This window comes from Rosa chinensis, chromosome 7, assembly GCF_002994745.2.
Source record: "Rosa chinensis cultivar Old Blush chromosome 7, RchiOBHm-V2, whole genome shotgun sequence".
NCBI lineage: Eukaryota > Viridiplantae > Streptophyta > Magnoliopsida > Rosales > Rosaceae > Rosa > Rosa chinensis.
In genome coordinates this window covers 57,707,225-57,718,618 of record NC_037094.1, presented here as the reverse complement: position 1 = coordinate 57,718,618, position 11,394 = coordinate 57,707,225, and the positions used below count along the sequence as shown (strand labels likewise).

The 11,394-nt window shown below is 38.8% G+C and overlaps 1 protein-coding gene across 3 annotated transcripts; it reads right to left on the bottom strand.

Annotated features, from left to right (window-relative positions):
• Positions 1 to 9,551: 9,551 nt before the first annotated feature.
• LOC112180658 lies at positions 9,552 to 10,868 on the bottom strand. 3 transcript variants are annotated; one of them, XM_040511935.1, is made up of 3 exons: positions 10,671 to 10,868; positions 10,132 to 10,171; positions 9,554 to 9,962 (listed from the first exon to the last, which is right to left on the bottom strand). In XM_040511935.1, the coding sequence occupies exons 1-3, from the start codon at positions 10,785 to 10,787 to the stop codon at positions 9,733 to 9,735; spliced, it is 387 nt and encodes a 128-aa protein (XP_040367869.1). In that variant the 5' UTR covers positions 10,788 to 10,868; the 3' UTR covers positions 9,554 to 9,732. The 3 variants fall into 3 exon arrangements, 1 of the variants encoding a protein (XP_040367869.1); XR_005803846.1 differs by having other exon boundaries at positions 9,552 to 9,962; positions 10,166 to 10,868; XR_002928387.2 differs by having other exon boundaries at positions 9,552 to 10,490.
• Between the last annotated feature and the right edge of the window lie 526 nt (positions 10,869 to 11,394).

The following is an 11,394-nucleotide window of genomic DNA, read 5'->3' as shown; positions in this document are numbered from 1 at the left end:
AATGCGGTAATTTGGTGGTGTCCGCCGATGTGTATACACACTCACCATGCAATTCATGATAAAATGACGACAATCATATGCGTCATCATTATGGTTGTAGACATCATCACCATAGTCAATGTTTTCTCGGAATTTAGAACATCTCCGGTGAGGTAAGGAAGTTTGTAGTTAAATTTTCGTTAAAATAGCTAGAGTGGATGCTTTAAATTCAACCTAATTAAGTAAAGAGAATTAACCTTATGAGTTCATAAAAGATCAAAAATAAAAAATATAAAAAATTAGTGGGTTCCATAGTGTGGCAGAGTGGGACTTGCTCTCTAAATCATCTGCTCCTGAAGTACTGATATCCCTAATCCATTTTTTGTTTAACAAAAAAAAAAATATTATGAGTTTATAACGTGAAGAATTTAAATTTGAATAAGACCTCATCTACGACAGTACGATGACGGAGAGAAATTCATGGAGTTCAGCAAGAGCTGTTGGAGTATTACTACTCATCATGATGAGAATTACCATAAGTGCCACTCCAAGCAATCACTGCACGTTAACCAACTTGGATGAGAAAGAGCAACTCATGGTCGATTAATTTCCGAGTTTCCATCTGATGCTGCAACGCAATGCAATATGATCAGATCGCAGGTACAGGTCTCAAAGTCTCCTTCACTAATCACTAAATATCTATACGCAGACTAACTTTGGACCATTCAAAGTAAGAGTCCACTATCTCAAATCTTGTGGATGACTGTAATTGTCATGACAGGGTGGAGCTTGGCCCAGCATTAATTCTCCAAGTTTAGAAGATAGTCCAGAAAGGTGGCTGAAATTAATGTTGAAGAAAGAAGCAGAGGGATGGAGCAACAAATTCCGTTCCTTGATCCCTCTCATTCTCCTACATTTCTTCTCATACATCGATCCTTCACCAAAACGAAAATCCCAAAAACAAAAGTATAGCTAGATAGCGACTTAAAAATGGTTTAATTTTCATTTTCTACAGATTTTCCCACCTTTCCACGTCATTTATTTATACTTACTGTTGTCACCGTTCCCTTCCATTAGTCATTGTGCTTGTCCTTGTTGTGTGGTCATCATTATTCTGATACGTACAACGCTGGCAGGATGCAAGTAGCGACTGATTGATGCACTCAGGGAACTTAAGATAAGACGTCTATAGATGCAACTATGCCATGCCCGTCATATCATGTGCGGCATATTATTAGTCAATTAGTCCCTTAAAAGTTAAAACTTGATTTATAAGAAAATGGAGACATTGTCTATCAATTTATAAGAATTTAGGTCAATTTTATCTATTGTTAGTCAAATTATAAAGAACAAGAGACAATTTTGGCTGAATAACTTAGATATTTCATTCACCTTACAAAAATGAATTATATACAAATTACAATTGTGCTTAATAAGACAAGTACTACTTCTAAGGCAAGTAGTAAATCTAATAATACTACAGATATTACAGATCACATAATATTACAGAATATCTACATAAATAAGGTAAGTATGACTCACGCCAACACTCCCCCTCAAGTTGGCGCATACAGATCACGAATGCCCAACTTGCCAAGTGAGTCATGAAATGCTTTGCTCGATACTGCCTTCGTGAGAACATCAACTAACTGTTCTTCTGAGTGGACAAACAGAAAAGAGATAAGCTTAGCAACAAGCTTCTCTTTAATGAAATGTCTGTCAACCTCAACATGCTTAGTTCTGTCATGTTGAACTGGGTTGTGAGCAATATCCACCGCTGCCTTATTATCACAATACAAATCCATGGCTCGTTTGGGTTTAAATCCCAAATCACGAAGTAAATTTCTCAACCAAAATAATTCACAAACTCCATGAGCCATACCTCTATACTCTGCTTCAGCACTTGACCTTGCCACAACCTTTTGTTTCTTACTTCTCCAAGTAACAAGATTACCACCTACAAAAGTGAAGTAACCAGAAGTGGATTTTCTATACATAACACAACCTGCCCAGTCTGCATCTGTATAACCACTAATATCCAGATGATTATGCTTTGAAAACATCAAGCCTTTTCCAGGTGCAGACTTTAAATACCTCAGAATACGGATCATAGCTTCCATATGAGTTTCACTTGGATTATGCATGAATTGACTCACAACACTAACTGCATATGCAATGTCTGGCCGAGTATGTGAGAGATAAATTAATCTGCCAACTAATCTTGGATAGCGAGCCTTCTCTGTAAGAGTTTGATTAGGGTACTTAGCCAGTTTATGATTCTGCTCAATAGGAGTATTAACAGGTCTACACCCTAGCATTCTTGTCTCTGTCAACAAATCAAGCACATATTTTCTCTGGCACAAGAAAATTCCTGAACTCCCCCTGGCGACCTCAATCCCCAAAAAATATTTAAGAGAACCAAGATCTTTCATCTCAAACTCTGATGCAAGCAGATCTTTTAATCTTTCAACCTCCTCTGAATTATCACCAGTAATTATCATATCATCAACATAAATAATCAAGGCAGTTAATTTACCTTCACTGCATTTCAGAAACAATGTATGGTCAGAGTTGCTCTGCTTGTACCTGTTTGGCTCCAATTTTGTTGCAGCTGGTCAACAGTCTCTTTTCTTGAGCGGGCGTGCCAGCACAGTCGGGTGCGGTCGTCGGGGGTGTCCCTTGACCTGACTTCTGTCGAGCGATTGTAGACGAGGAGAGCACCAACCTCGTCGCGGGATTCTTTGTGCCTCGTGGCGAGGACTTTTGCTGAGCTTCTTGAAAATCACAATCAATACTCGATGTTGTAGATCGAGCAGAGCGAGAACCACTGGGAAGTGAGGAGAACTTGCTAAAGCGTGACTTTAGCTTGGCTGGGTTGCGAGGGCGTTACCCTTGCTTGGCTGGTTCTATAACCGTTGTGGTTGCGGCACTACCGTCGGCTCCCGAGGAGACTAGGACCGAAGTACGTTGGCAGAGGGTTTGGTGGCACTGAAAGTCGGCTTCTGAGAAGACTAGGACTAGGAGTGTGATCACCGGTAAGAGAAAGAGAAGGAGAGGAGTTGCTCTTAGAGAGGTTGCTCTAGAGAGAACTTAGATCATCTTAGAGATGTTTTGATGTTGTGAATGTGTGTTTGAGAATGAGAGGAGAAGGTGTTTATATAGGGAAGAAAAAGAAGAGTGAAATGATGAGTGGAAGAAAAATAAGAAAGTGGAGTATGGAAGTGATTTGTAAAATATGGAAAAGATAGAGTAATGATGAAATGAAAGCAAAGCATGAAGGTGCAGAAACATGGAAGTGATGATGATCTATTAAAGAGATTGTAGTAGAAAAATATATCCAAGGAAAAAGAGAAAAGCATCTAGCTTTCTTCATGCGGGTAGGAAACATGAACATGATGAATGTTGAGCTGGTTTTAGGTCAGTTTCTGCTCCTTTATTCCTTCAATTATTTCTCCACCAAGACTTCAGAATGGGCCTTTGACTTCTTCATAAAAAATGTTCCACTATGAGTGTAGATCATCCTGGTAAAATTTCAGAGCTTTTGGTATAGTGGTTGGGCCGAAAACGCTGCTGGACCTCTTACAGGTCCAGTTTTCCAGTTTTACTTATGCAGAAAATTGGACTGATTGTTTGAAGGCCTTCCACTCAAAAATAGCTCTGGCACTCTTCATAAGAAATGATCCTTGTCTTTCTAAAATTAATCTGGAAAGTTTTAGCTCATTTGGATTTCATTTGATTAGTCTGCCGCCCCTCCTTCCTTGTTTAGCTCGGTTTCTCCTAGTCGAAGTAGGAAAATGTGCTAAAGTTGACTTTTCATTTCCATGTTTCCATCATTTCCTTTTCTTGCAGCTCGCATAATCTTCCATATTGTTGCAGGTAGGCTTTATTTAGCCTCTAAATAATATATCTCGAACTTGTCGACAATATATAGCTTGGGCCACTGATATTGGTTCAATTTCTCCAAGACACGCCTTGTCAGGCCAAAATGCTCATTTTAGGTTCAAACAGTACCCAAAACGACGCATAGCTTGAGAGAATCTTCCAAACCAAGCTCGTGGTGATTGTTTGAGTCCATACAAGGACTTATTTAACTTACACACAAATCTACCTCTTGTGCTTGCCTCATATCCTGGTGGTAGATCCATATAGACTTCTGCAGATAGTTCGCCATGTAAAAAGGCATTCTTTACATCAAACTGTTGCAAAGGCCAATCTAGATTAGCTGCTAGGGACATCAACACTCGAACAATATTAATCTTTGCTACTGGAGCAAAGGTCTCCTCATAATCCACGCCATATGTTTGAGTATATCCCTTCAACAAGTCTTGCCTTATACCTGTTCACTGAACACCCATCTACATCCAACAACTCTCTTCCCTTGTGGAGGTGGCACCAACTCCCAAGTATTATTCTTCTCCAATGCCTCCATCTCTTCATTCATCACTTCAGACCATTTGGGATCCTTGAGAGCATCCTGCACTTTACTGGGAATACATACAGAGGATATTTGATTCACAAAAGAAGCATGGGATTTGGATAACCGGTGGGTGGATACAAAGTTAGCTATGGCATACTTAGACTTAACATCTAAACTTGGTTCATATTGACGAGGTGGTTTACCACGGGTGGACCTAGGAGGCAAAACATACACACTATCACAATTATTAGAGTTAGAAGAAACACCACTAACCTCAAGATTGGGACGCTCCTCAGGGATTGGTTGACAAGGGTTATCTGTATCTAAGAGGGGTGGAGGAGCTTGGCCTTCTTGAACTGCTAAATTTTGGACGTTGTGTTCGCTGGCATTCTCAGATGAAGATTGAACAGGGGAGACCACTGATGGAGAGGGAGAGACTGAGTGATTAGGAGCTTCTTCTTGAAGGGTAGACGATTCAACAATTGTATTTTTTGGTTCGGAACTTGCAACACTCTGTTCGGCAGTTGCATGATGAAGGGTAGACGATTCAGCAATTGCCTTTTCTATTTCGGAACTCACAATGCTCTGTTCGACAATTGCCTTTTCTGTTTTTGCAGGAGTGTCATTGGCTTCAATTGGCTGAATTTTAATCCCACAAGACTTCTCTTCCAAAAAAGTGTGTTTCTCCCCCTGAAGTGAAGGATTGATGGGAGAAAAATAACATGCATTCTCATAAAAGGTGACATCCATGGTAACAAAACCTTTCTATGTAGGAGGATGAAAACACTTGTAGCCCTTCTGATGAACACCATAGCCCACAAATACACACTTTAATGCCCTGGCATCGAGTTTGGACCATTGATTCTTAGGAACATAGACGAACACAACACACCCAAAGACACAAGCAGGGAGATTAGAAAATGAAGGGACAGACACATGATTTGAAAGGGCAGCATAGGGGGTTTGACCATTGAGAACAGAGGAAGGTAGCCTATTGATGAGATGACAAGCAGTGAGAATTGCATCTCCCCAAAGATACTTAGGCATATGAGCACTGAATAGAAGAGACCAAGATATGTCAGGAACATGACCATTCTTTCTTTCTGACACCCTATTTTGTTCAGGGGTTTGAGGGCAAGTAGTTTGATGAATAATCCCATGAGAATGAAAGAATTGGTGGAAGAATTGACAAACTCCCCCCCCCCCCCCCCCCCCCCCCATTATTAGAAAGAAAGACTCTAATATTGGCTCCAAATTGATTTTGAACAAGAGCAAAAAATTCTTGGAAAGCAGAGAAGACTTCATATTTGTGTTTCAATAAAGCGACCCAAGTAAGACGGGTATAATCATCAATAAACAAAACAAACCAATGTTTGCCAGACAAGGTTGACTCACGGGAAGGTCCCCAGACATCAGAATGAATAAGCTTAAAAGGAAAAGAACTCCTAGTAGTACTCAAAGGATAACTAGTACGATGACTTTTAGCTAAGACACATGACTCACAATGCAACTTGGACTCATCAATGCCCAGAAACAAGGATGACATAGATTTCTTCATGACACTAAAGGAAGGATGTCCCAATCTCTGATGCCATAGCCATAATTCTTCAACTTGATTAGTAACCCCAGTCGAAATCAAAGCTGCTTGGACTGCCTTCTCCGGCTTCATTCCGACAAACATGCAATCCAGATGGAATAGTCGACCCCTTAGATAACCCCTGCCGATTATTTCCCTGGTGAGGAGGTCCTGAAAAATTACATACAAAGGAAAAAATGTTACAGAACACCGAGATTGAGTATTAAGCTGAGGCACAGATATAAGATGATAAGAGAGATCAGGGACATAAAGAACATCATGTAGTGTCAAAGAAAGGGTGAGACGAACATACCCTATTCCTAAAATAGGAAAAGAATCACCATGGGCATTGACAACAGAGGAAATAGAGGGTGGATTGAGAAAAAGAAAGAAACTACGATCATAGGTCATATGGTCAGATGCTCCAGAATCAATTATCCAAGTATTGCCACCAGTAAAACCAGAAATTTTTAAAGCAACTCCAATCTTACCATTACCACCGCAACTTACGGATGCGGTATCCTTACCAGCAAATTAGTTGTTGTGATCTGGTTTTGTCACCGCAGCCTTTCCCTTGGGTTTGTTATCCTGAGGTCGGAGCCTATCAAAGTAGCCTACTGGAAAACCAACCAACCTGTAACAATTTGCTTTGATGTGGCCTGGATTCTTGCAGTAGTTACAAGTCAGACTTGAGGAGAACAAGGGGGAAGAACCTTGAGGAGAGGGACGTAGAGAAGAAGGAGCTTTCACCATGGTGAATATGCAGTGGAAGGAAAAACAACAAAGTACTTGGAATATAAGAAGGCAACGGTGATGAAAGGATCAAAGGACAAGGAACAAATCCAAGCACACAGAACAAGAGTCAAGGATCAAAGAACAATGAGTCAGAGTCCAGGATCGGATCTCTGCTCTGATACCAAGTCAAATTATAACAAAGAACAAGAGACAATTTTGGCTGAATAACTTAGATATTTCATTCACCTTACAAGAATGAATTACATACAAATTACAATTGTGCTTAATAAGACAATTACTACTCCTAAGGCAAGTAGTAAATCTAATAATACTACATATATTACAGAATATTACAAATCACATAATATTACAGAATATCTACATAAATAAGGTAAGTATGACTCACGCCAACATTGTCAATTGATTTTGGTTGTGAAATCCAAATTACTTTCTCATGATATCAGAGTAAATTATAATCTTACGTGCGCATGTCTTGCGGCCAAACATGCTCCATGTCACCCCATATAAGATGTTCACGTGTATGACTAATAAATTCACCACAACATGCAGTCACTACTAGCAAAAAGAGCTAAACACACTTATCGAAATCAGTGAGTATAAATCCTAATAGCTACTAAAATCTCTGTGGGAAGCCCAATGGCTACCCTACATTCACAGATACAATGTCTGTTCTATTTGGGGATGGTCTTTGGTCTTCCCCCACGGATAGAAGAATCAGTGTGAGTTTTTTTAGTGCATGGGACCCATTAATATATCACATATGATAAATAAAATAGAAAATTACATAATAGCACATGACCAAAGATATAAATACAGAAAACTTATTTTCAAAAATATTTATACAAATAAAGACATGAGCCCAGGCCCAAAAACAGAATGATGCAAGCCTGATTCCCAATTTTAATGAAAAATGACCAAATTGCTTAGCTTGATGAAATATTTACGCGTATGCCACAGACCAAAATCTCTCTTTTTCTCTCCGCCGATTTAGCCGTTCTCATCCTAATCCAAGTCCGACACCTGAATCCCTCGTCGTCTGCAAACCTCTCACGCGCCACTTCCGTCACTTGTAGGGAAGAAGGTTGGGCTCTTGTTTGCCGGTATCGCTGCCATTTGCAGATTGGTGTAGTTGGGTTCTTGGTTTTCAAGAGGAACCAGCTTCTGAAGGTCAAGGATAGATGTGAGAATTGTTCTTGAATATTATCGGATTGCTTACACATTCTTTTGTTTAGATGAGAGCACTGGTTCGAAAGTTCTTTGATCAGCTGGTTATACTGGGGCTTTAATTGAATTGAGATTCTTTTGTGAAGGGCGGATAGCGTATGAATTGAGATTGATGGATATGAACTTCGAATGGATTGAGCGTCGGTGGCTCCATTCAGCCCCCTTCCGGTTGCTCTGTAAATTGGTTATTGTTGCTTGTAATTTTTTCTTCATGGTTCTTCATTATGTTGATTTTTTAATGTTCTTTTAGCTTGTCACACGGCTTACAATTTGAAGTAGAAGAAACCATTTTAGGCTTTGTGTTATGAGTGACCCTCTTGCTAACTTTGATAGTGTGAATGTATAACAAGATTCATGGAAGAATTACAATGACAAGATCTAGTTTCGCATTTCCTATTAGTTTTTTTTTACCCCTTGCTAACTATGACAGTGTGAATGTATAACAAGATTCATGGAAGAATTACAATGACAAGATCTAGTTTCGCATTTCCTATTAGTGCAATGAACTTATGTATCTTTTTGTTGGGTTTATGTTACTATTATGCTCTAAATTGTGTTGCATCTTTGAAAGCATTCGTAGCTGTGTATATGCATTTTACTATTGTTATTTTTTCTTTCTTTAATATCTAGAAACATATGCACATTCTACATGCATTTGATTAAGTGTTTTCAGGACTGTAGCAAGCGTAGTAGCATAACACGAGTACGAGGACAGTAGCAAAATTGGATGAGTAGGATTGGACGAGTGCAGTAGCAGGATTGGACGATGACGAGTGCAGTAGCAGAACTCGAGTACAAGTGCAGTACCAGAACTGGACGAGTATGAGTGCAGTAGCAGGATTAGGCAGCGACGAGTGCAGTAGAAGAATACAAGGACGAGGGCAATAGCATAACTAGACGAGTATGAGTGCAGTAGCAGGATTGGACAAGTACAGTAGCAGGATTGTACGACGACGAGTGCAGTAGCAGAATATGAGGACAAGTGCAGTAGTAGAAATGGACGAGTATGATTGCAGTAGCAGGATTAGACAAGTGCGGTAGCAGGATTAGGCAATGATGAGTGCAGCAGCAGAACACGAGTACAAGTGCAGTAGCAAGTAGCACGATTTGAATAAAAAAGAGTTTGGAATAAAGAAAATAATTAAGATTTAATTATCCATGCATGAACATTAGCATTGTAAATATCTTATTGACACATGAAAACAAAGTAACATAAAGAGATTATTCTCAGGAAAAAATAAAAGAAAAAAGTAACAAAAATGAATTAGAAGTCAAAAGAAGTAGCTAAGGGTTAAAGAGTAAACTAACTCATGACATGTGACAAGTGGAGAGCAAATTGTCTTTATTTGTATGAATTAATCCTTATAAAAGGATTATAAGTCAAAAGAAGTAATTAAAGGTAAAAAAGTAAATTAACTCATGACATGTGGCAAGTGGAGAGTAAATTGTCCTTATTTATAAGATTTAGTCCTTATATGTTTAATTCAATCTTTAAAAGATGTATTTGTTAAATCATCTTTGGTCAATAACTTATATGTAATTTGTTATAAATTAAATTATACTATAAATTTAAGAATGAAAAAACAGTGTGAAATAAGAAAGTAAACTAAAATCTATGTGAAACTCTCTCACTGAATTTTATTTTCTTCACTGGCAAACGAAGCCATTTTACAGAGTTTAGTCTCGGGCTGATCACCCCCAAAACAAAAAGACATTAACATCTCAAATATGAGTCAATCTAGTTGCGACCGTTTTATCCCTTTTCACTCTGAACCTTGAGCTACTGCAATGGCTGAGAGCACAGAACCAACGAAGACATTGCGGGAGGCAGAGAAGAAGAAAGAGCAGAGCTTGCCATGTTTGGAGGCTGATCTGGCTTCATACCACCATGGCCTCCTCGATCAGGAACAAACAAATCACCCAGATCCATGGATTTTGAACATTTACCAGTGCTTCCAAATTGTATTAGCTTTTTCTCTCTCCTCCGCCTTTGATTGCATACTTTGAGTGCTACATGCAAAACCCAGATCTTAGAATACCGACTTCATAACTAAGAACGCCAAATCATAATACAATCCATTGCAAGAAACGGGAACCAAGAACACCGAAAAGATTTAAGATCCCAATAACAAATTGATCATACAGTATGGGGTGAAGGGGAGAGGGGGAGAGAATACACCTGGAACCGATTTACTATTTCTTGGGTAAAATACCTGCAACTGATAAACAAGATCTGAGTCATCAGTCAAAATCCATTCTTGAAACAAAAACAGATATGAGAATAGGTTAGAAACTAGTTGACGAAACCGGAGGATGCCAACTGATGATTGTAAAAGTAGAAAACAATGAAAGCATGCTTTGAATTGAAGATAAACACAATATTCATAATTTTATGCAGAAGACTTTCCATAAAGTGGAGGTGAGGCTAAAGTTTGAGCAAGTTTGAGACTTTGAGTTTTTCTGCTTCTCCTTGCCAAAGACTAATAAGATGATGGTCGGTACTCACTACTCAAATCGCAACAATCCGATACCCATAACCTGATTCCACAAAGATTGCTTAGACAAATTTACTTTTGAAAAGCCGACAGGCCAGTAACAACTAAGGCAGCACATATACTATAAATATGGCTTTACTTCTCCACTGTCGTTCAAACCATCGATCAATCACTCACAGAGTAAACTTGTTACAGAAAACTTTGCAGTTAATTAGTTACGTACATATAAAGCAACAATGGCTTTGACTGTCTCCAACAACAAGATGAACATGTTCCTCAATGTGGCTCTTGTGCTCTGTCTTTTCCTCATCATCTCCTCCGTTGAGAGCAGAAAACTCATCAGTGGTAAGCAATTATCTATAGATAAGGCTAAAGTTTTATCTTATTATTGATCGCTGATTTCTAGATTCAAAATGTATGTCTCGCTATAACAACTAGGGATAAATATTAGCTTAATTCTTGAGAAAAAAAAAATAACCTACGTGTTTTGAATATAAATTTTTTAGTATTTCCTGATAACCATCTATGACATGAGGTTATAAAACCTTGACCAATCATTGTACATTTAATCATGGAGTAACAAATCAGAGGCTGCCACTCAGATTTGGTTATCTACCTCACCTACTATGTATCTTCTTCTTTTTTAAGGTAAAAGATACTGAGCTTTATTAAATTAAGTAGGAGGGAGAAGCTCCTTTTGTACAAGGTCTGTGATGCAATCAGGCCCGTGATTCACCCAGTTGTTACATTGTTGAGATTCAAAGGCTAAATTAGCTAACCTATGTGCAACCTTATTGCATGTTCTGGGAGCAAAACACACCTTGACTTGTGGCATACGTCTTAAGGTGTTCCGGATGTCTTCAACTAAAATTCCATGTTCAGAAAGGATATGTACAGCTCTTTGGCAATCTGTCTCAACAAGGACCGAGTGAGTACGCTGTTGTTAC

What these genes read in the sequence shown, in the direction of transcription:
- LOC112180658 (XM_040511935.1), bottom strand. Translation starts at nt 10,787, where the DNA reads ATGAGTTTTCTGCTCTCAACGGAGGAGATGATGAGGAAAAGACAGAGC. An exon ending in AAGCCATTGTTGCTTTATAT is followed by an intron (nt 10,172 to 10,670) that starts GTACGTAACTAA and finishes CTTGTTTATCAG; the next exon opens with TTGCAGGTATTTTACCCAAG. An exon ending in AAATAGTAAATCGGTTCCAG is followed by an intron (nt 9,963 to 10,131) that starts GTGTATTCTCTC and finishes TTTTGCATGTAG; the next exon opens with CACTCAAAGTATGCAATCAA.